Below are 25,346 nucleotides of genomic sequence, written 5' to 3'. Positions count from 1 at the left end.
CACAAAAGTGGGAGGAGTGGCTGATACACCAGAGGGTTGTGCTGCCATCCAGAGGGACCTCCACAGGCTGAAGAAATGGGCTGACTGGAACCTCATGAAGTTCAACACAGGGAAGTGCAAAGTCCTGCCCTTGGGAAGGAACACCAGTACATGCTGGGGGCTGACTATCTGGAAAAGCAGCTTTGCAGAAAAGGACCTTGGGGTCCTCATGGACACCAAGTTGAACATGATCTAGCAATGTGGCAAAAAAGGCTAATGGTATCCTGGGCTGCATTAGGAGGTGTGTTGCCAGCTGGTCGAGGGAGGTGATCCTTCCCTTCTATTCAGCCCTGGTGAGGCCATACCTGGAGTGCTGTGTCCAGTTCCAGGCTCCCCAGTACAAAAGGGATGTGGAGCTACTAGAGAAAGTCCAGTGAAAGGCCACTAAAATGATTAAGGGACTGGAGCATCTCACATATTAGGAAAGGCTGAGAGAGCTGGGACTGCTTACACTAGAGAAGAAAAGGCTCAGGGGGGATCTTATTAATGTGTACAAGTATCTGAAGGGAGGCTGTAAAGAAGATGGAGCCCAGTGACAGGACAAGAGGCAATGGGCACAAACTGAAACACAGGAGGCCCTCTCTGAACACAAAGAAACACTTACTACCTCTGAGGGTGACTGAGTGCTAGCACAGGTTGCCCAGAGAAGTTGCAGAGTCTCCATCCTTGGAGATATTCAGAAGCCATCTGGATATGGTCGACGGCAGTCAGCTCTAGGTGGCTCTGCTTGAGCAGGTGGGTGGACAAGAAAACCTCCAGAGGTCCCTTGCAACCTCAGCCATTCTGTGATTCTGTGTTTCCTAAGTCTCAGTTCAGTTGCTTAGCCTTTGGACCATCCTTCTATACTGAAGCCTCACTTCACTGCACTGCACTTGCACTGCATTTCACTTGCACCTCCTACTGATTGAAATTACGTGATATGAGACACAGAAACCTATTCTGCAAAATTATTGCTATACCGGCCATTTTTACAAAATTGTATATTTCCTTTACTATTACCCTTACAATGCATCAATTTAAGTTAGTTTCAGTAATCCGTAAGTATATGCTTGGCTACATGCCAAAAATATCTGAATTGCTTAAATTTACAGACAGTAGTTTGAAATGGTTCTGTTCTAATGCTGTTTGAGCATTAAACTGCCACTACAATGTACTCTGAAAAGTGTAAGTGAGCCTATTACTATCTATAGCAGTTAGATCTTCAGTGATGAGAAAACAGGATTATCTGAAACAACTGTATACAACCGAAATAATAATCAAGAGAGGTTCAAATCTACTGTAGTCAGTTATCAGCCTAGATTGCTATTTCAACTGCCAGCAGAGCTCAGAGTGGAGTATCTGAGAATATAAAATGGAATCTGTTATAGCTGGTTATTGCCATGGACTACCAACGATTTTCTCTTATATATTGAATTTCACAGTGTTTCAGCTTTTTACACAGGCCAGCTACTTACAATTTCTCAATTAACTGCTTTTCATCCAGTGCACCTGGGAGGTCTCTTTTATTTCCAAGGACTAACACCTGAAAGAAATCATTCATATTCATGTTAAATCCAGAAGCAATAAAAGTTTATTTTTGTCTTTAACCACTTGTTGGCATTATTTTGGATCTTGCAGCCAAGTATTTAGAACGCAATAGCGGACATATTCAAAATGACCAATGACTGTGGGAGCATCATGGAAATCCTGCTCCTAGCCAGGGTCAGATGCTGAGTACACACCCTCTGGAAACTGGATCCAATTATTTCTGGGTATATCAGTATCAGAATTCTCCTCTAGAAGTGAATCTCTCCATTCTGGATGGCATTATGGGATGGTGTCAGATTCCACTATGTGGATTCCTTTTGCATGCAACTAAACCTGGATGAGAGCATGCACCAGGTGCACTCAAGCCACCAACAGACATTGAATCCACAGGACCAGACTAATGTTAATCAAAAGTAGGGCCCCAGAAGTAGAGGCTGGGTCCTTAAGATCCAGAAATTATTCTCTCTACAGTTTTACTCCCGTGCTTCTTAACGTTGATATACTAAACAGCCAGGCATCCAAAACAATATATCACCCAAGCACCAGCCAAATAACTCATTCCTCTCCAACCCCTTTGAGCATCCATGGTAGAAATCAGAAGGGCAGCCATTAGGAATTAAGTCTGAGAAACACAGAAAATTTACTGAATAGATGCTGGAATTCAAGAATTCCTATGCAATACTTAAGGCTTCAAGTATAAATTAAGATCAGATGAATGGGTTGAGTACATTCTAAGATAAAGTAAGCAATGGAAGGTTTTTCTAATTATGATTGCATTATTGTTTTCCAGATGCATTACAATTCTGAGTCAAGCTTGTCCCATTATTTCCCATGAATCTGGAACACGTTAAAACTCATTACCTGCAGTCTCGGATTAATAAAGCTACCTTAAAATCTATAATGCCAAAGCCTGAGTACAATAAATTGAAGGAAGTTCAATACTAGTTACTACCTATGAAATAAAAATAAGTAAAAAATACATTACTGCACCTTGGAAATTACTCTGCTGGTCAGGCTGGGCAATTGGAATGTGATATTGTAACATATAAAAGGAAAGGAACTTAATTAAATACTTCTGAAGATATGAGAGACCTATCATTTCAGGAAGGAAAAGTACAAAGTAAATAAAACAGGATGGGAAGACGGTACAAAGGACAAAGTCACTCACCATGAACAGCATGACTGTAGATTTCTGTAGGATTTGTTCAATATGTACTTCACATAAAAAAATGCAACAACAATAGCAAACCTTATAAAAAAGGTGGGGAGTCACCTGAAAAATTCTCCTTCGAGAACAGATGTGTGAGAACTTTATTCTCACAATGATTTCATGTCAGCTGTCTGTCTACTCTTCCTCAGATGACTTCAACCACTTGCACTGGCCAAGTGTCCAAATATTTGCTTACAAAAAATGGGCCAAGCAAGAGCCATCAAGCTGTGAGTAACTTCCTCCTGATCTGTATGTACCATTGTTTTCTTTCTTATGATCAAAGGTATGAACTCTTGCTTGGTGATACCAGCATCAAAGATCAATGGTAACCTGACTGATTCCTACTAGCTCCAAACTGGCAGATTACACTTAATTAAACAACATTAGTCTCCACCTCTGTAATTTCTCACTAGGATGTCAGCAGAATATACTATTCTTTGATACTTCCTACTGGAGAACAGATGCATATTTAATTTTTTTCCATACAGTTTAGTTTGAAAAACTAAAAAGTCAAGAAAAAGAAAAAGTCAGGACACAGAAAAAGTCAAGCTCCTCCACAATCTCTGGAAGCAGAGGACGCTATTTGATGTTAGTGTCTGCCACTCTTTAGAAAGACAAATCTCACATGCCGTAAGATACTGCCAGAAACACATCTGGGTCACTGGTTCAAACTGAGCCAACAAGGGGACTGACTAGAAGTAATTACTGTCTGATAATGCCACATGTGAAAATTATTTTTTTCCAAATCTATTCTGACCTTTAGACTAGACAACATAAAAACACACTGCAGCACTGATAAGAAGTTGAGTCCTCTGAAAAAATGTCACAATAATTTTTGTAAGAACACTCAATGTATCAAGGCTGCATCATACTTAAGCTCGTTTCAAGAGTCCAGAGGAACCAATTCATCAGGATTTAGGCTACACTGGCTACATTCAGGTAAGAATAATAATCAAAATACTTACTGGAATTCCATGCAATTGTGGCTTATCTATCAAACTGTGCAGCTCATTCTTTGAAGCTTCTACTTTTTCTAAGTCTGCTGCATCCACCATGTAACTGCAATGGGAACATAGTTATTTATGGTATTGTCTATTATTTGCAGAAAGTTGCATTAAAACACCTGAAATGTGACCGATGTGTTCCCATTGACAAGAGCATTAAAAGAGTCCTGAGTTGTGTAAGCCCTGCATTTAATACAGGAAGATACAGGATTAAATACAGGCTGTGGGGAAAAAATGGCCTGGAACATGCAATTACTTATATAGCGGGCTTGCTGGATGTGTAAAACACACTACTTTTATCGTGTTGGGTCTTCTTATGTGATAGAGGTGGACAGGAAGAAAAGCAAATCTATGTTAATAATACATATTTTTAAATGTATGTTCTATGGGCATACACAAGAAAACTTACACAACTGCATTGACTCCTCTGCAGTAACGCTCCCACATGCTTCGAAACCTTGGCTGCCCTCCAATGTCCCATACCTGGAAAAGGTAAGAACACCCCAATCCCAAAACATTTTTGAACTACACAGTACTAACAGAACAGAACAAAAGAACTCTTACATGCAGCATGCAGGCTGTACTGACAATGCCTAAATGTAGGCAGGTTTTTTTAAGTGACCTTCCTCAAAAGACTGGTCTTCTCAGCCCCTTCCAGTCAATGGAGGGGGACAGGCACATTCAGAGGGCAAGTCAGTCCTGTGACCTTAGCAGCTCCAAATGTCCATTTGGAGAATTCCACCCGTTCCCGCTCACTGCAGAAAAAGTCTTACTCAGATACCAAAGCGAATTCTGCAAATACACAGTCTAAAACCCAGAAAGAATAGCATCACTGTATGAAAACAGTTAGGAAGTTGCATTTTTTATGGGGCTAGGGAGACCTGAGTTAAGAATGCATCAGGCCTTCAGCAGGATAAAGACTGATATTAAGTAAATAAAGAGCTGGTCGGAGAGCAGACTGAGCCCATGTAAAGGATGATATATTCTAGGGAGATCCAATACCTCCACAGCTCTGCCATTTGTTCATCAAATGTGCTTTAAAGACACATGGATTAACTGATCAGAACCAGAAAGGAAACAGTAGTGTAGGGTAGGCCTGAAGTGATTAATCAGTAAATCTTAAGGAAAGGAAGCTCAAATTCTGCTTGGGATTTCATAAAGCTCCAATCCTGCAAATACTTATGCATGCTGTTAGTGTCTGGCAATCCCACTGAATTCCTTATCGTTAAAAGGCTAGCACACTGTTTTTCTGTACAGGAGTTACTTATTCTGCTTTGCTTGCAAAAATCCGGTATTTTTGGTGGATGACAATAATCTCATTCCAAAACTGTTTCCAAGATCAAAATACCAGGGAAAGGATCTAAATCATGCAGGCAAGGGCTGCGTGATGATGTAGGTGTTGCAGCTACATCCAAAGACAGTTCTGTTACAAGTGACACACCTATTGAAACAGTGATGAACACTGAAAAATAAAAGGAATGGATCTGTTCCTATGTCAAAGACAAAGAGAAGTAATTATTTCTTATTTTAATCAGACTTAGCTATCAAAACAATAGGTACTACATACCAGATCTAGGAGGCATATCCATTACAGCACAAACTAAATTTGGAAGTAACATACACAGAAGTAAAATTTTCTTAAGAGTTGTCTTCATATTTATACTTTATAAATCCAAACATATTAAACCTGCTGTGGCAACAAAGACTTGCACAAAAGAGCAAGACTTAACAGACCCTTCAGATAAGACCTTTTTCAACTAATGTGGACTGTATTTTTTAATTCCACAATCCATAAATCATATTTATGTATCAATTTCTTTATTATATATTATTTATATATAAATTATCTTTATTATTATTATTCTTTATTATTCTTTATTATTCTTTATTGATATCTTACTGTTCCTTCTGGCATAAAATTACTATATCATCTAAATGTAGATTGCCTTTGATCCCATTTATAAGATCAAGAATTTTACACATTAAAGAGAGTTGAGTGAACTACTGACCATGAACTGGGTATCAATTATTATCTGCACTGACATTTGAAGCGCTGTTTCAAAAGTCTTAATAAAATAAACCCTTTATTTTAAAAGCTTGAAAGAGATGAGTACGCAGTTCAGTATTATAGTTAGATGACAAACCTCACACCAACACTAATTATTCCAATAACTCATCAGGACCTTGAAACTATCAGTAACCATCTGGTGCACATCTGTGCGTCTGGAAAAAGAAACCAAATTATTTTCTTGGTAGATCAGAGAAGAAAGAAGGGGAAAGAGGACAGGGAAGGCCAGTAGTAAGATTAGATTTTTGGAGACGGACAGTGATTATTCCTGGTAGCCAGAAAAATCTACAAGATGATGTAGCCTGGACTAATCACAAAAGTAATACAAGATAAAAAAATACTAGTTTTGTTCTTGTTGGATAATATACTATATCTATACTGTATCTATACTATATTAAATTGCACTGCAGAACAAGTATTATTCTCATTAGGAGAAAGAGTCACCTTGAAACAATGGAAAGATAAGTCATTTCCAGTCAGTTTCCCTAATAAGGCTTACAACTATCCATTAAAGTACAACATGAAGGACATAAGATTGCCTAGGTGTTTTTAATAGTGCTTGGGAACCCTGTTTACATCAATATATTAAGTTATAATTATCTAAAATAGGGAAAGAAAAAAAAATTTATTAAAAAAATCATCTCTTTGCCTATGAAATTAAAATGGTTCTAGTAGTAACTTTCTAATACTCTTTATTATATTGAATAGCCAATGACAGAGTTAACTACTTAATTCAAAACACCAATCTCTGCCCCAATCCATTTCCACTGTAAATGACTGAACAGTCAGAACTGTGAGAATACAAGAGGCACCTAGGAAGGAAAGGGGAGAGGTCTTAGAGTTAAAGTTTTTTTGCCTTGCATGTTGTGAACATCACCTATTTTTGTATCCCAGTATTTAATACACAAGTAAAAAGTATACTCTGGGTGTGAACTGGGAGAGGCAGGAGACTACATCTTAACAGCAGAATACAGAGTTAGCTATAAAAAGTTTGGTTTGTCTCACTGTTCTTAAAAAGAGACTGGACTTCAAATTGCTCCCATGGCTTTCATTGGTCTCTCAGGAATAAAATTTTTGTAATATTTTAGAGGTAATTTTATCCCTAGAAGATCAGCTGATCTTAAGAATCAGAAAATGCATACAAAATGACCAAACAGACAAAAAGTTTCTTTGTTGCCCAGTAGCATCGCCTCAGAGATTAAAATCTCAAGGAGTTGTTGTTTAGGCTCAATCTCAAAGCATACATCTTATTCCTACTGCATTTTATAAATCACTGTTTTATTTGTTCCTGACTACTCCTATAGAGTAGTAATTCTTACTGTGCTTGCAGGCCTACACTCTCATAAAATAATGCAATGCTTTTATTTGTAAACTATTAATTGTTATACTTTGGAACCATCATTTACCGTACCTGTTAAATCAAATTCTTCTAGAACAGGAATCTCTCTGGATATGTCTCTTGTTCAGTTTCCATTCTTCATGTGGCTCTAAGGCTCCTTCTTAAGACTGTGGCTATCAGCTATGTTTAAGGAGCAAATCTTTTCCTTTTGCACAGAGGTATCATGACAGTTGGCAAAAATGCAGGTGGGCAATATGTCCAAAGGTTTCCAAAAGCTCTCAGTTACAGGAAGGCTCATTAACACTCTAGTTGCATTTCTTTTAATAGCTTATATTGTGGGAGGGCTTGACAGTTAATAAGAAAGCTGCAGGAAGGGAAGTGGTATTTTCTAGTTGTCAAGTTTTACATGGCTTTTTTTCCAGGCATGCTGGGTAGGATGTTTCTTGTGGACAGAGATGTGTACAATGACACATTTGTATCTCGATGTCAAAGCGCAGGTTCAGTACCTAAGATCTCACCACAGTCAGTGAAGCCTAGACAGCTATTCAGCTGACCAGATGTAACGTCTTCTTTAGGATGACAGAATTATGCTCTAGGCTTGATGGTACTGACTAGAGCGCCTCTGACTGTTATTGAAGGAGCTTAACACTCACTGCAGACACATAGCTGTTTACATTCAGGCATCTTAATTTGCTAGCTGAATCCAACACTACAAATACCTGGACTCAGAAATATATCTTTCTGGTTGGAAGTATTCAGAAAATACCAGCCAGAAAACCTAACCTGAACAAACAGGTGAGGAAATTCTGAACACAGAAAAACATTTGGGCAGAGTAATGTAGCACCAGCAATGTCCAACATCACATTGTACACAGACAAGTCCACATATACCGAGATGTGACTAATGAGCTCATGCATACACAGCAAGCACAGTCACAGCATTCATAGCCCACTCAATGTGTAATGACAGGGAGTAACTGGAAAGCATGGGATTCATTTCCCTCAACTTCAGCTACCTAAAATGTAGGCATCTAATCCTAAAGTGCCTAAAATCTCTCTGTGGCTGCTAAAGAGCTCAGAGGGCACCCACAGCAGGAAATTATTCCATCTGCCTTACCCACCTTGCCTTCCAGGTGAACCATTCTTGCAAAGCTCTGCACTGCTCTCCACTGCATTTAGACAACTGGCTCAGGCTGGCTTCCTCCTTTTCACCTGGCTAAGCTCTGGGGAGACAAATCCTAAATAGTCACCTATTCTAGACTGGAATCTTCAGCCAGTAATGTTCAGCTGCCCTGTCTAATAAACAGGAAGAATAAAAAGAGCTGAATCAAATAACCTTAAATTTTTTAATAAATTGCCCTGTGGATAACAAAACTACAGAGCCTTACTTGTAGTACCAGCCACATAACCTATTATGGAAGTTAGAATACCTTACTCCTTAGAATACTTACTACCTATCTATTATTCTATATTTCGGAAATGCCTTTACAGTTGCTCTTAAACCTGGCTACATTTTCTGCTGGCAATACTTCCAGAAGACTACATTCTTCAAAATCAGTCTTGGTCCTTTAAAGAATGCTGTTGTCACTCCTCACTAGTGATGAAGTCCAACTTTTAAAATACCTAGTTACAAAAAATGTTTATCATGTCAGACAGAAAAAATGCTATATGCACACTTCAGTTTATAATTTTTTAATTTAATCATAGCACTTTCACTGAAGAATGGGAAACATACTTAGTGCACTTACACTTGCAACACAAAATGGCTGAATATCTTCAATTCCTGAAAACAAGTGCAGAGGCATTTTAATGGCATGGCTTATTTCTCAATGACTACGGTGTATTTGACATTTTATCACAGACACACAGTACAACGCTGGAAGGATCAACAGGTGGATTTTAAACAGGACACGAACGCGAAGTCTGTTCTCAGAAACTGTTTTCTGAACCTCGTGCTCTTTACATCCATGTTGTGTTCAAAGGCAGGAAAGTACCAGCGAACTCAGCTTTAGAGATAAGACTGTAATCCTCTCAATCAAGACGTAACACACCTCTAAATAGAAGGAGCCAATCCATCCTAGTCTCAATATTGTGTCCTCCCCGAAGTAGAAAGCCCTGATTCTGCATGACCATGTGCAATTCTTTGTAGTCTCTTTTCACATGACCATGAATCAGTCTCTAAACATCAAAATCCAAGAGATTCTGGTGAAAGTAGGCATATAGAAATTGTAAGTTATAGGCAGAACTTGCACTTCGAAGACTGAGGGCAAGGAGACCAGAGGCAAGCACACTGATAGCTCAAAACAGCTGATCAATAACTACTGTAGTGATTATTAATTTTGCTTGTCCTTGAAGAATATAAAACCATGAAAGCAAAAATTAGTAGTCACTCAAGAGCACAGAAAAACCAGGAGGATGTGCAACAGTGTGTATGCTGGGAAAAAGTAATCTAATGTTGGTACATTAGACAAGAAAAGGACATTCTCCCATGACAGATTTAACCCACAGAGCAGCTCCCTGGCATTCTTCTCGTGTGTCCCCCTTGCCCTCTACCTCTCAAGTCTGAGCAATCCTGACAGATTCCCAGCATTTATCAATGAGTCAATGCTGCTGAGGACAGAACTAACCAGGGACAGCACTTATGGTTCCCAGGTTTCCTAACAGGATGTTGGAATAGAACATGTTTATATAAGCTGCAGGTAACTTCAAGCTGGGAGTAGATAAAAAGAAAAATTCAGAATCCTAAAGTATCCAGACCAACTAGAGGGATGGTCTGAAATAAGGCAGCTGAAATTTAACACGCGGAAGTTCACAATGCTACATTTGGATAGAGGGAACCAAATGCACTAGCACAAAATGTATAATAACCAGGTAGAGGTGCAGGACAAAAAGCCTGAGCAGTTCACAAACTAAATATGTGTTTCAACAGTGTTGCAGATCTTAAATCAGCATGTACTAGAAGCATCATCTTATGTACAATTTTGGAGGTACTGCCCCGTCCTCTGTGTCAGGGAGGATCCTATATTAGTTTTGAGCATCAGTCTATAGAACAGACACAGACAAATTTGAAAAAGTCCAGAAGAGAAAAGAAAGGGTGAGAAAAGATTTTGAAAATATGACCTATATAGAGGGGAGGGGGGGAGCAAAACCATAATGTTTCCCAGGAAATGGCTGCCAGGTATAGAAGAAAAAAGCAGCTCAATTTGTGATGACAGCAACTCATGTCAGATATTTGGGAAAAAGCTTTCTAACACTTAGAGTGAAAGAACATTGTACAAAACAAGGGATATTGTAGAACCTTCTTCACGGAAGAACAAATTCTAAGAAACCATTACCTAAGATATTTGGGTAAATATCCGATTCACTTCAGAGCACAAGTTTGGTTTAGATGATTCCTTGAGATCAATTCTTGGTCCTCTTTTTTAGGAATCCTAACAGTTATTCTGAATGACTGGTGAGATATTCAATACTGCCTGTTCTGACTCAGGACACTGGCTTCTGGACCCATGTTTTTAACCCGACCACTGTAGAGGTTCCTATCTAATGCATGATCCTGTGTCACACTGCAGCACACAACTCCCAGCACAGATACAGTCTCCAAGGCTTCTCTTCCCAAACTATCAGATGGAAGAGTGCTTTCATACTCTTCCTTCTTAGTTGATAATTGAGTAATTCTGAATATGCTCCATACTTATTCTCTGAGCCACTCCCTAACCCTCATTTAACTCCTTTTCACAGAATCACAGAACCACTGAGGCTAGCAGGGGCCTTTAGAGATTGTATAGTCTAACTCACCCTGGTTAAAGCAGCATCACCTAGAACAGACTGCTCCAAGGATGGAGACTCCAGAACCTGCCTGGTCAACCTGTTCCAATGTTCAATCACCCTCACAGTAAAAATGCTTTTTCTCATGGTTTAAATGGAATTTCTCATATTCCAGTTTGTGCCTATTGCCACTTGTCCTGTCATTGGGCACCGAGAAAAGTCTGGCTACATCTGGCTACATTGATGAGATCCCCCTAAGCCTTCTCTTCTCTAGGCTAGATAGTCTCAGATATCTCAGCGTCTCTTCATATGAGAGATGCTCCAGTCCCTTAATCAACTTCACAGCCCTTCGCTGGACTCTCTCCAGTAGATCCACATCCCTCTTGTACTGGGGAGCCCAGAACTGGACACAGTACCCCAGGTATGGCCTTACCAGTCCTGAGTAAAAGGGAGGGATCACCTCCCTTGACCTGCTGGCAAAGCTCTTCCTAATGCAGCCCAGGATGCCGTTGGTCCCTCTGTTGCAAAGCTACACTGCTCGCCAATGGTCAACTTGGTGCCCACCAGGACCCCCAGGCCCCTTTCTGCAAAGCTGCTTGCCAGCCAGTCAGCCTGTAGTGGTGCCTGGGGTTGATCCTTCCCAGGTACAGGACTTCGCACTTCCCTGTGTTGAACTTCATGAGGTTCCTGTCAGCCCATTTCTCCAGCCTGTCGAGGTCCCTCTGGGTGGCAGCACAACCCTCTGATATCAGCCACTCTTCCCAGTTTTGTATTATCAGCAAACTTGTTGAGGGTGCACCGTCTCATCATTCAGGTCACTAATGAAGACGCTAAACAATCCCTGGGGTATATCACTATACCTGCTGCGGATCACAGCCCTTTAGAATCCAGCAGTACAGCTTTTCCTTACACACAACTATCATAAATCACTGGGACATCCCACAAAAATTCTTTATAGAAATAACCACTTTGGCTTGAAATCAGCCCAGATAACGGCACAGCCTTTTCAGAGTAACCCAAGCCATGTGGAACAGCCAGTACATGCTGAAACACTGCTGGAGCTATACATGTAGTACACACAGAGGCTCATATTACTGCATGACACGTGAGATGATGACATGACAGGTAAGATGTTTTTTAATTGCTGCTGAATAGCAGAATGAAGCATTACAAAGCAGGAGGATTCTGCTTCTACGAGGATGTTTGGAGACTTGGAAACTCTACTGTCCGGGGCGAGGGAGAGGAGTGCTGCAACGAAGGAAGCTGGAAGAGGAAGGCACAGAGCCGGGATCCTCCTCCTCCTCCCTCTCTGCCGCATCAGAGCAAACAGCAAGTAGCAAGAAGCTTGGCTTCGCCCTCCAGCAGACTGGCCTGCGCTGGCCCGGGCCGCAGCTCCCGTGGAAGGACGCTGGCCTCTAGTGGTGACAGCTGGGGTGACCGCAGTCCAACCTCCGCAGCTCCAGTCCCCCGAGTAGCTGCTCCCTGCTCCCTCCGCACTGCAACACCCAGGGGGGGTGGTGCAATTTTAAGAAAACGAAGTGCAAGAGCAAGGAAAATGAAGCTGCTGCGTTGCCTGTGCGCATGCATGTCTCGTGTTGCTCTATTTCTTTTTTATACCCGAGACTTCTAAGACCATCACTGCGAGAATCAAAGGTTGATTAGTTGGAGCTTCACAATCATTTAAAATAACTGTTCACGAAGCATGTCTTCTGAGACTCTCAAAGTTAGGTTTGTTAAAAGAAATTTTTTAGCTACTGTCTAGCTTATTGAACGGTAAATCTCACCAAAGCAAAAAGACTACTAATACGGAGCTGATCCAAAAATAGAGAAATTCCATCAAAATCAAATCACTTGGCAAACAGCAAAACTTGCTTGGAATTAAAACCCCAAATTAATTCATAGATTTTTTTGTCAGAAAAAAAAGTGACAGCCATCAGTTTTGTTATGAACTTCATCAAAACAGTTTTAACAACTAAGCTGTAGTACACTAGGTATTTTGATGCTGGAAATCATCCTGTAATTTAATACCTCAACCACAACCTCAAAATCCATAAAGCCTCCTGCTTAGATCTCAAATACTGCCTGGTAAAATCTTACCTCTTTGCCTCCTCAATTTTTGAAAATAACAGGTGACAGGTATTATTAAATCCATTGACAAGCCGAAATTTGACAATTGATGGTTAAAGCTGACAGCTTTACATTTCTGATCGTGCTCAACTTTGATTAAAGAGCATATGAAATTGGCATCTTCTTACAAAATGTTTTGGCTTGCATAAATCGGTGTTCTCCTTTCAGTGTGGTCAGATAAATACTTATACACACAGGCATGCCAGCGACCATACTTTTACATGCTAGGATTAGAGATCAAATATAAGAACAAATCTACTGGCTTCTGGAAATTACTGCAAAAAAGAAAGTAAAGAAGACCGGCTCCTTAGTTCTTTCTGCCTTCTGGAACTGTACTGAATCTAGAGATAGAACTGTAGTAAAGAAACCAGGTGGTGATGCTGCACTAGCATCGTACTTCCTTCTTAGTGGCCTACCCCAAAATATGGCAAAAAACAGATAAAGGATATCACCTACTTGTTGGTGTTGCAACTTACTTTGCCTAAGGTGATCGGTCTTACACTTCTGCAATGTCATTTTTTCACTTGATGAATTTTTGACCCAGATGGTTTCTCAGCTTCACTCTTATACTAAGTTTAATTGATTCTGTTTTGCAGTGTCCCCTAAGACCTTTGAAAAAAGGTCAGACGCAAGACCTATCTGCTTACCATGAACATCATTCCTGCCATGTTTGAAGGGCTTCACAGGTTTAGTAAAATAACACTTCATCCAGGAATTTTAGTAATAGCTGACAGTTGGATATCATAATATTACTATAAGAAAGGTAACCTGCTTTGTTGGGATAAAAAGGTTAAAGCAAATTTCACTCTGAATCCTTGTTGACCAGGCTGCAAATAGTGCATCAAAGGATTCTAGCAAGAGGTATCCCCCTCACCATTCTTCAGTCATCAGCTTCTCAACAAATGATGTCATTCCCCTCACAGCAAAAAAATTTTGGAAACTTTATCTAGCAATTAGACTGTAAAATTTTAACAGCTTACCTAGACAGAGGAATAGTGACGTACAAGTACTTCATCTTGACAGGTTTTTAAGGAAGTAAGCGTCTATACATAACAGCCATATTTCCCTACACTTCTTACCTTCACTGTATGCTGTTGTAGCAGAGAGACCATGAGAATTGATTAAGATAAATTATTTTCTGTGCAGATTGGCTTCCAAACCAAGTATTGTTTTTCAAACTAATAAACATACTGTTAGCATTATCCCCTTATTCTTAACAGCTCTGTTATAACAACTATATACAACATGACTTTTGAGATGAAAGTGTCAAACAAGGCACAGTTCCACAGAAACTCACACATCTCCTCCCTGCATGAGCTTAATCTTGCAATATCATTTGTGCAGACAGCTATTTCCTTCACCTACTTGAACTATCCCGGCTCAAAAAATACTTTATTATGAAGACTTTGTCTACTTGCAAATTACTTTTCTTTGCCTACTTGAATGAACCATCAACAGCTTTCTCATTTTCCTCCACATCTGACAATTCTGTAGCAGCATCACGATAGCACTCCAACTATCTTTATGCCTTCTCTATATAAACTCTAAATCATGGCCTTAATGTTTCTATGCAAAAGACAGAAAACAAGGGAACTGAAAGGAAATTCCTATTCCTGTGGATTACTTATGAACTATGGTTGAATGCGGTAAGTTTTTTATTGACTGTGGCATCTATGGACTTCTTTCATCAGTGGTAAACGAAGGCAGATGCAATGAAAAGTGTATGAAACTGATGTTTAGGAATAATTAAAATAGAATCCTCTCCTAGGTGAATCTGGAAGCATTGCTAAAGCTCAAGTGGAAGGTACTGCATCAGTACAAATGTGGTCTTCTGAAAGAGAAGGGAAGGCTCAGGCGGGAGGACAAAGAACACCTGCATGCCTGAAAGAACAGTAAGAAAAAAATACCTCTTTGAATGAGTGAAAACTTAAGACAGTTTGACTACTTAAACTGAAACAAACAGTTTTTGCTTGCGAGTCTGCACTTGCTGCTTTGTATCACAATGCTAATCACAATTTTATCACTGGTCCCCTTCTCTTACACACCTGCCATTGACGTGTAAGAGGTCAAGAAAGCATGGGATGGCCTTCTGACGCATTTGCACTTGTAAGGCAGTACCCCTGATGTTCTTGTTGCAAATACACTATGTAATTTGCTGTCATAGCTACTGTACATGTTAATTTGTGTATAATGAACAGAATCTTGGGGGAGAAAATCTATACAATTAGTACATCAATCAGAGTGTTCTGATATCAATGCCCACTGACTTCTCCATAAATTCTCTTTCATAATTAATATGAATCATGAATTAAGTTTTCTAGTCCTTATAATTAACACCATCCAAAGTTTGTAAATCCTAACAATATAGCATTAAACAATTTTTTTTTTTTAAATATTGTCACTGATCCATCTGAATCCACAAGCAGTCTATCTGTGCATACTGAACACATAATTCTGGCAGCCCTCTAGCAACAGGCACTGTTAGCTGTGCTTAAAAGTTTGCAGCTACCAGAGTGGAAGGATGAAGGAAAATTTCATTTTTCTCACCAAATGGAGAGACTGCTATTTTCCTGTCCAGATTCTGCACTCTAAATATGGTGTTTTGCAGCTAAGTCAATCTGTCCAGGCTGCCCCCAAAATGCATCATTTTGCCTGTGTCTATGTCCTGCTTTCCCACACTGTAGGGGCACCAGCAATCACACAGCTGTTTCCGGAGCACACTACTTAGGTAATTTGACTGGGGAGAAACTAGCATGGGGGCGGGTTTGGTTTGGTTGGTTGCTGGGTTTTTTTAGAGGTTGCTTTCATCTAGATCAGTTGGCGGATCTGACTACCGCTTTGCCATGTGATCACTGGTGCTGATGGAAAAGGGGTGCAAGGGTGCAGGGCCATGCTTAAAGTAGAATATAAAACTCACACCATGATCTACTTAAGCTGATTGCAAAAGCTGAACTTTAATCTCTGCCACCCTCACTACGCTGGCCTGATTCCCTTTTAGGTTTCCCAGAAGGTAACTCTAGTTTGTCTAGAGCATGAGAAACATCATACTGAGGTTTAGAAGTGCTACCACAGGCAGAAAAGTGGGTGTATTAAAAGGTTAATTTGTGACTTTTTTTTTTTTTTTAAGAGGGGCTGGTTTTATTTCCCTTTACAGGAAAGGTTCTGTTTGGAAGGCAGAATTTGGATCCCAAAGGAAAAAATATTCAGAAGTTCTGATTTTGATCAAAAAGGCACTCTTTTGGGAGAAGATAAACAGGAATGTACCAAGCTACTGTTAGGCTGAAGTATGTTCTTTCTATAGCGGAGTTCAGCTCTTTGCTCAGCAACACATGGATGGTTATTTGAAACACATTCAACAGAGGGACCCAAGACTATAATTTTTTCTTCTCATTTGCTGACAAACTCACTCCTGGACTAAGAGAGGACATTTGCTGCTTCCTCTTTAAGGAACAGGAGCGGGTATTTTGAGGAATGAGGTGGTTAGGGTTTGGCCTTTGTGTGTATATGCAAATGGCTGAGGCACAAAGAAACCAGGCAGTGGAAGAGGGGAATATGTTTGATGAGGAGAGGCTAACAGGCATGAGGATAGCTGGAGGGAAACTCCATAGCAAGGAAAGAAAGGAAACAGCTCTCTGCCAATCAGTATACCTTCTTGTTATGCAGCATGAATACTGCCCCACTGCAATCAAAGCAGATGTTCCTGTAAACTGTAATTTGCCCTTACCAGCTTTACCTTAAATGTAGTGTACGCACTGCCACAAGCACAGCTGGCCACAGAGAAATGAATCAGCAGAGATGAGGAAGAGCTTGGATGATCTTGTATATACTGACAACAGAGGTGAAGAAGGGCCAAGACCAGAAATGAAACCTCATCATCGATAAAATTCTATGTTTTTTCACCAGTTTCAAACATAGCATTCATAAGAACAGAAAGCATCATGAAATAACAGCCTCCATTTACAAGAAAAAGCTGCATAACTGTTACTCAGCAGAACATGCACCTTGTGCACTACTTCTGTCTCCTGAAAGACCAGTTACCTTTTACTCTTTCTGATTCATAGGTCTCCAAAATAAACTGAGCATAGAGGGTTGACTGCAAGAATTAGTGCGGAGAGGCTTTTGATTCTGGTCACCTACATATTCCTCAGATAAAGTCCAACCGATACAGGCTTACTCATGTTGCCATATAAATTCCTCTGTGTTTTCAGAGAGCTGCCTGCTGTGTAAAGTAATGCTAGCCTTGACTTTTTACTTCGAAGAAGAGTTTGGACACGTGGCACTGAGTACTGCAGTGCTCATCATGTGACAGTTTGGAGTTTTTAAACTCACACATACCCCATCTACACCGAAAATAAAGTTTAGGCTTCTATCAATCATTTACCTTTCAGGAAACGTGTGAATTAAAAACGCTTTTATGATGCTACTTTGTCTTCTTGCTCACCTACTCTGTGCTAAGAGTGAGGTCAGATTCTCTCCCAGAGCAGGCTCTAATCATGTACTTATAATGATCATGCACAAAGTCACAAAGTTGAGGTTACCAAGGCAATAATGATCTTCCTCCACTTTACTTTTACCCCATTTTACATTTTACTCCATTTTCCTTTAAGTCTTTTACAGTCTTTACTGTGGACCTAGTTTTAAGATACTCGCCATCATTTATTTTTGGCAATCTGCCAAAATTTCCTGGGAAATTAAAATCAGACCATGGGTAATGTTAAGAGTTTTTATTTCAGCCAAACCTGACATGAATTTCCATAGGGTATATGGAAAGGAGGGTTGGGGTGATGAGAGGAAATAGTTGGGTGACATTAGACTTTCCATTTCAATAGATGGGCTTATTAGGCACTGTAACATACAAGCAGTTGTAGAGGAACCTACTGATTATTCTGCAAGCTTGTAACACAGAAGTAGATACACAAGTGAAATGTACAGCAGTCACAGTCATGTGACATTTTGAAAAAGTATAGCAAGATACTAAGATCAGAAACAGACAGGCAGTCACAGTATTTATACCACTATGGTCATTTTAAGTTTAGGGGTTTTCAGTTCAGTTTCAACATCTCCCAACCAACAGAAGTCAATTACCCCTGTTACCACCCTTTACCTGCTCGCAGTTTAGATAGAATGGGTAGACAGTTAACAACTGCTTATATTCACATTACAGGTCATTTGAGAAAATCCTCCCTAGGTTTAGGAGTCACACCAAACCAGAGGAAAAAGAGTATCTTTAGAACTGAGGGAGGAAGGAGAGAAAATGAAGGAAAAGGAGGGAAAAGTCAATGTAAAGGCAAAAACCTGTATTGCCTTCACCTAATTTTAGATAGAAGTTATGAATTTGATCTGGACTCATCAAGCAGGCTCCCTTCATAATCAAACAACAGAGAGGGACTTAATGCTACTGGAGTGATTTATCTCTATTTTGATGCCTATGGCATGAATCACAACCAAAGTGGCATCATCTATATTTCTCTATAGGCCTAAGAGATGGTTCCCCAACTGACTTACATTAGATGTTATATTTTGTCGTGGTTTAACCCCAGCCAGCAACTAAACACCACGCAGCCGCTCACTCACTCCCCCCCACTCAGTGGGATGGGGGAGAAAATCGGGAAAAGAAGCAAAACCCGTGGGTTGAGATAAGAACGGTTTAATAGAACAGAAAAGAAGAAACTAATAATGATAATGATAACACTAATAAAATGACAACAGCAATAATGAAAGGATTGGAATGTACAAATGATGCACAGTGCAATTACTCACCACCCGCCGACCGACACCCAGCCAGTCCCTGAGCGGTGAATCCCTGCCCCCCCCCCCACTTCCCCGTTCCTAAACTGGATGGGACGTCACATGGTATGGAATACACCGTTGGCCAGTTTGGGTCAGGTGCCCTGGCTGTGTCCTGTGCCAACTTCTTGTGCCCCTCCAGCTTTCTCACTGGCTGGGCATGAGAAGCTGAAAAATCCTTGACATTAGTCTAAACACTACTGAGCAACAACTGAAAACATCAGTGTTATCAACATTCTTCACATACTGAACTCAAAACATAGCACTGTACCAGCTACTAGGAAGACAGTTAACTCTATCCCAGCTGAAACCAGGACAATTTCCATATAGCTAACATTATGCGAGTTAAACTGCACTCTCCGCCGAGATGCGTAAGTTAGGAGTGAAGTTGCTTCAGATTTCACTTACAGCTGGGAGAGGGAAAAAAGCAAGGCACCTCCAGGAGTCAACGCAGCTCCCTTACTATCTCAGAATTTTATGACCTTTTTAACCCGAAAGAGCACAACAAAGCTTCTGCCTGGCGTGGACATAATGAAATCAAACAGATTAACATAACAGAGAAATATACAACTATACACTTTAAAAAATTATTATTGAGCCATAAAACCAGATAAATGATCCTATCATCTTAAAAGAAATTTCATACGCTTTCACTTTCCAAGTTTAAATCACTTTGTCTATTAGTTACTCACTCTGTATTAATTCAAACATGCATACCTACCTTTATAGTAACATTTCCTTTTGTTATTTTTCTCATATTGAAGCCTACTGTGGGAATCATATCTTCTGTGAACTGCCCTGACTAGAATAGAAAAAAAAAAAATTATATTTATTATTAAATAGTTGATACACAGCAGAAAAGTTTGCAATCTAAAATTTTTATTTTACAACACTGTAAAATATGACATTAATTTTCTGCAAGACTACTGGCCAGCACTTCAATTAATGCATTGTCACGCCAAGGAAGACTGTTCATTTCAGCCCCTTTAAACGATCTTTTATTCTCCTCGGCGACAAAGGTCACCCCAGAAACCACGAGACTTCAGATAATTCTTCATCTGATCCTTCAGCAAACCAGAAAGCAGCACGGTCAAAATGTAGAATCATAGAATGGTTTGGGTTGGAAGGGACCTTTAAAGGTCATGTAGTCCAACCCCCAATACGATAAAATATCATAAAACTGACTATACCAGGATTTTTCCCTGTAGTTTCTCACTACTGTTACCAATGGTTTAACTCCAAATATAATAAATGGTGAAAGAGTACTCATGTACAGAGTACTACGTGCAGACCCTTTCCTTCTGAGCAGGTGACAGCAGAGGAGTCCCACTGCAGAAGCTAAGAGAATGCCATTAAGACAGAAAAATACAAGGTACTAACTCAGCACACCATAAACCCGAAACATAAAACCAAAGTGCTGCCTCCTCCCCCAGTTCAGAGAAATATTTTTACAAGACAAATGCTTGACATCACCAACGGGAACCTTACACACATCTACCCGCTGCTACAGAAGACAGCTTTTGAAGAGAAAGGTGGAACTCGAATCTAAGTAGATAACTCATTATTCATTCTTCTTCTTCAAAATGTATTATTAATAAGGTATTGTGTCTCCTAGGCATGGTGCATTAAGATATGCAGATGGTTACTCAACAGTCCTGTCTACAAGGAAGCCACAGACAGTAGTCCTGGTTATCCAGTCATCCAGAAAGGAGAGCAGGACCTCCTGGACTTGCCATTGCCCTTCCATATCTATCTGCCCATATTCCCTTCACCTACCTCATCATCCCATGTGCCCTGGGGATTTTTTTGGAAGAAAATATGGGTATGCGGACAAGGAAGGAAGCAGGCATGCTCCAACAGGTCCCTCCCATCTGAGAAGTGGATGATCAGAGCTTCAGGGTGCACTGGAGCAGCAACATGCCTCACAGCGCACACGTTGCCACCAGCTACACCTAGTGCTATTGCTGGTCTTTGTACGCTTTCTGCAACTTTTCTCTTTGCTGTTCATGGCAGAGTGAGAATACGCTATGCCTCCAGTTTGTGTTCACAAACTAAGATTAATTATTTTTAATCTGGAACTTTAAAAGCTGTATAACCTTTGACAGTTACTTGATCCTCTCACAAGATTTTGGGGTTTGGAATGAGATCCTTCAGGCAAGAAACAACTTCCATCCATTACTTGTTCAACCTTACCTATGGGAACCTTCTTGCTAAATTCTGTACTATACATCTTACCCATCTTTTGTTTCTGAAAGTCTCTTTTTTTCCTCCTCTTTCCCTGCTTCAGTCACTTGTCAAGAGCAGTAGGAAAAAACAGTGAAGACAAATGCACCTGCAGTCTCATACAGATACACATACCCAGCAGTGACAGAAGTTTTTAACTGGATGGAGTAAGACAAATCCAATCAGTAACCATCTCCTGTAGCAGGTACCTGCCTAATTTGTTAAAATATGTAGGACAGTTATTTGTGGAGGACAGACATATGAACACATAAACCCTTAGAATGTAGCATCATTACTCAAGCACAGGAATGCCTGGAAAACCAGCCTCCCAACTCAGGAGGCTATTGTTTAAACAAACTCAAAAAGTCAGGGTTCCACTTTTGTCAGCAAATTATACACCATATGTAATGTGCTAAACTGGAAGACAAAAATAATAAAAAAACCCATCATAACTGCTCTGGTATTGGGGATAGAATGCAAAGAATTAGCGTCCCCTTTAGTGGTCTTTAGTTTTTTCCTCTAAAAATTTTCCATCTTGGTTGAAAGGAATCAGCTACAAAGAAAGTATTATGTTTACAGTTTCTTTATTTTCCCACACAATGAAGAAAAGAAAGTAATATGTTGAATCTTTTGCCCGCATTAGTCCAAAAGCTCTGATTACTGTGTTTTGTTTCAAGTGCTGTAAGCACCATAAAGTAAAAAAATCTGTTCCATTTTGCTTGCTAAGGAAGTTTTACATGACAAATTATCTATTTTTGTGAATATTCAAGATGTGCAAACAAGTTTATTGTCGTATCTCAGTAAAAAAGAGATTACATCCTGACACAGATGAAAATAACTGATGATAAGAAGTTTGTAATGCCCTCTTTAAATGTTGCTGAATATTGAGCTGACAATGAATACTGTCATTACCCCCCACCATACCAACAACCATGGGCCAGATTCTACTCCATTACATCAGTGCACATCCATAGTAAAAGGCAGTGACGTTACCCAAGGTTCCCACTGGTAACAGAGGACTAAATATGACTCAAACTCTTCAGGGAGACTGTCTCAAAGGGTGTTTATTCAGCATTAGCATGATAGGATCTCTGAATACTACTGCAAAGTGGAAAAAAGAGTAATTTCCTACCATTTGTTTCTATGACCCATTGCAGTTTGCACTTGAAGTAGCCACTATTTTGTAACGGTTACTTTCATCTTGTCAGACTCTAGCCACATACACACAAATGCACAGAGTTCCCAATCTATTTGCCATCCCCATATCAACTGTAGTCAAGACTAAGCAATTATCCATTGCCTTATCCTAAATTGTTTACTCCCAAATTCTCCAACCACCCTTCTTTGGTGATTATCATGGTGCGTCATCTCCAGACTGAAAGATCCAAAAGCTACAAAACCTGCAATCTGTGACACTCCCCAAGTCAGAAAACATGGATGCCTTGTAGAATATTCTTAAGCAATACATTTGCTGGCAAAATCAGACCTGCAGTAACAGCAGTGCTCTGGTATTCAAGATACTAGCACAAGAGAGACAAACATATGATGCCATTCCACTGGTGGCGTAGTATAAGTGAGCAGACAAACAGACGGGCAAAGTCTAATACCGCACACTACTGTTACTGAGGTCTCTGAACCGCTGCATTCTTCTTTGCTCCGTTTATGAAATCAACCCAAGAAGCAATATAATTTGTCATGCCTTTTCCCCCTTCCTCAGCAAAGCCTACCCTTGGGAGATGAACACTTCCAATGGGCACAAGGAGTGCGGAGGCCCGTGTTACCAAGACTGCCTGAGTGCCTAACAAACTAACTAAAATACCAGTTCCAGATATTTTCTGTTTATTGATTGCTGATGTCCCCCAAAACATACTTTCATCATGCACTTTCCCTACCTCATTCCTTTTTCTCCTGCTCTCTCTCCACTTCTTCTCTCACACTAATTCACAATCTCGTATTTTTCCCTTAATCCATAATTGTATGTGAAACCAAATAACAAATACCATATACTCATGTCATCATTGCCTCAACCTCTTTGACTTTAGGCCACAAACCTCCCAGTCTGGTTTTGATTCGTGATCCAGTAACTCTTCAGGATAAGGAGTGAAGAACATCAGGAAACCTTTATTCGCGGCAGGTGAAGCTGCAGTACATCTCACAACAGTGATCACCTTGCAGAAAAGGGCATGCACTAAGCTTCATGATTAGTAGTAACCATATTTAACACATGTATTTGTTTCCATCTTCCAATGGAAAGTGAATCTTTGGGATGGACCCAAAGCAGAAGGGCAGAGAGCATTGCAAACAAAGATGAGAAACGTATTTCAGCATGGCAACAAAATGGAAAATGTCACAGTAGGCGTCAGCGTTAAGAGAGGAACCAAGGCTGCAAGGCCATCACCACAGTGGGAAGGAAACACCAAAAACCAGACCTGAATGCTGGGAAAGAGCTATCAAGGAATTGTGGGGGGCATTAACATTGATGCAACTGATGGGAGGGGAGAATTCAGTGGCAGGGGAGTTGTGGCCCTGGAGGATGCACAATATATTCCGAGTTATTTTGGGATACGCTGGCCGTGAAAAGCCAACTCTGAATCACGAGCAAGAGTCCATGCCCAGGAATCTGCTTTGAGATGGGCAGGCTTTGCAGTCGGACACAGGAGACATTTTCTCTCTCCCTCTTACAACAATTTCACACCCATCTGAGCCTGCTGTGGAATTCTCGAGGCTGCAAAAGGTGGCAGAGCTGCCTCATGCCCCCGGCCGGCCCGCCCGCCGCCCTCCCCTCCCTGCCTGCCTGCCTCCCTCCCTCCGCAGCGCACCGCCGCGCCGCGGGACCTCATGACAGGAGGCGGCTCGGCCGCAGGCCGCGGAGGCAAAGCCCGCACTTGTTGCCGAGGGAAGCGACGCGAAGCGGCCGGCTCGGGGCGGGCGGACCCCTCCAGTCCCGCCGGGCCGCCGCCGCCCGCCCCACCGCCCCGCAGCGACCACCCCCCCCAGCCGCCCCCTCAACGCGGGCCGCCGCCCTGAGCGCCCCCCGCCCCCGCCCCGCGCCTGGCCGGCGGGCGGCCGGGCCGCGGCAGCGTACCGCCAGCACGGTGAGCAGCGTGGTCTTGCCCGAGTACTGCAGCCCCACCAGCGTGAGCTCCATCTCCTCCTTCCAGAACAGCGAGCGCAGCCACTCCAGCAGCCGCGCCACCAGCGCCAGCATCCCGGCCAGCGCCCCCGACCTGCGGCAGGCGCCCAGCCCCAGCGGCACCGCCTCGCTGCTGGGCATGGGAGCGCGGGGCGAGGCGGGGCGAGGCGAGGCGAGGCGAGGCAGCGGCGGGGGTCGGGACGGGGACGGGGATGGGGCCGGGGACGGGGGGCGGCGGCGAGGCTGCGCGGGGAGCCGAGCGCCAGGCAGGGCCCTCACGTGATGGCGCCACCGCCCTTCTCCCGCTGCCACTTGCTGCAGACAGGGGAGGGGTTTGGGGTGGTTTGGCCCGGCCGGGGGCGGGGGAGCGGCCGGGGCGCCCTGCGGGGGGCCCGGGCGGGCGGGAGTCAGGGCCGGGCGCTGGCCGGGGCCGAGGCCGGGGGCGGGCGGGGAGGAGTCCGTCGTGTGAGGTGACGGAGCCGCGTCCGCAGCGGGGCGGGGGGCGAGCGGGGCGGCTCCCACACGAAATGGCGGGCGGGGCCGCGCCCGGGGCGGCAGGCGGAGGGGCGTCCCACGAGGCCGAAGGAGCTGAGGCGGTCTGATGGAGGCACCGCAAGCCCCATGGAGCAGCAGGGTGGCGCCAGGCACCTCGCTACAGGAAAGACATTGAGGTGCTGGAGCGTGTCCAGAGAAGGGCAACGAAGCTGGCGAAGGGTCTGGAGCACAAGTCTTACGAGGAGCGGCTGAGGGAACTGGAGCCGTTTAGCCTGGAGAAAAGGAGGCTGAGGGGAGACCTTATCGCTCTCTACAGCTACCTGAAAGGAGGCTGTAGCAAGGCAAATAATGGTTTCTTCTACCAAGTAACAAGTGATAGGACAAGAAGAAATGGTCTCAAGTTGCACCAGGGGAGGTTTAGGTTAGATATTAGGAAAAATTTCCTTACTGAGAGGGTTGTCAGACATTGGAATAGGCTGCCCAGGGAAGTGGTTGAGTCACCATCCCTGGAGGTATTCACAAAGCACGTAGACAAGGCACTTCAGGACATGGTTTAGCGGGCATGGTTGATGGTCGGACTCGACGATCTTGCTTGAAGGTCTTTTCCAACCTAAATGATTCTGTGATTT

The 25,346-nt window shown here is 42.0% G+C and overlaps 1 protein-coding gene across 1 annotated transcript in view; it reads right to left on the bottom strand.

The window, feature by feature from the left end:
* LOC128143269 (ADP-ribosylation factor-like protein 8B) overlaps positions 1-24,609 on the bottom strand; it is a 29,808-nt gene extending 5,199 nt beyond the window's left edge. The window contains exons 1-5 of the mRNA XM_052790327.1: positions 24,175-24,609; positions 19,588-19,668; positions 4,190-4,263; positions 3,742-3,835; positions 1,494-1,561 (exon numbers count right to left, since the gene is read on the bottom strand). Of these exons, the coding sequence (XP_052646287.1) occupies positions 1,494-1,561; positions 3,742-3,835; positions 4,190-4,263; positions 19,588-19,668; positions 24,175-24,363 (506 nt within the window). The 5' untranslated portion in view covers positions 24,364-24,609. The remainder of the gene's footprint in view (positions 1-1,493; positions 1,562-3,741; positions 3,836-4,189; positions 4,264-19,587; positions 19,669-24,174) is intronic.
* Positions 24,610-25,346: the final 737 nt, after the last annotated feature.

This window comes from Harpia harpyja, chromosome 6 (assembly GCF_026419915.1).
Source record: "Harpia harpyja isolate bHarHar1 chromosome 6, bHarHar1 primary haplotype, whole genome shotgun sequence".
Lineage (NCBI taxonomy): Eukaryota > Metazoa > Chordata > Aves > Accipitriformes > Accipitridae > Harpia > Harpia harpyja.
This window is presented reverse-complemented; position numbering and strand designations above follow the sequence as displayed.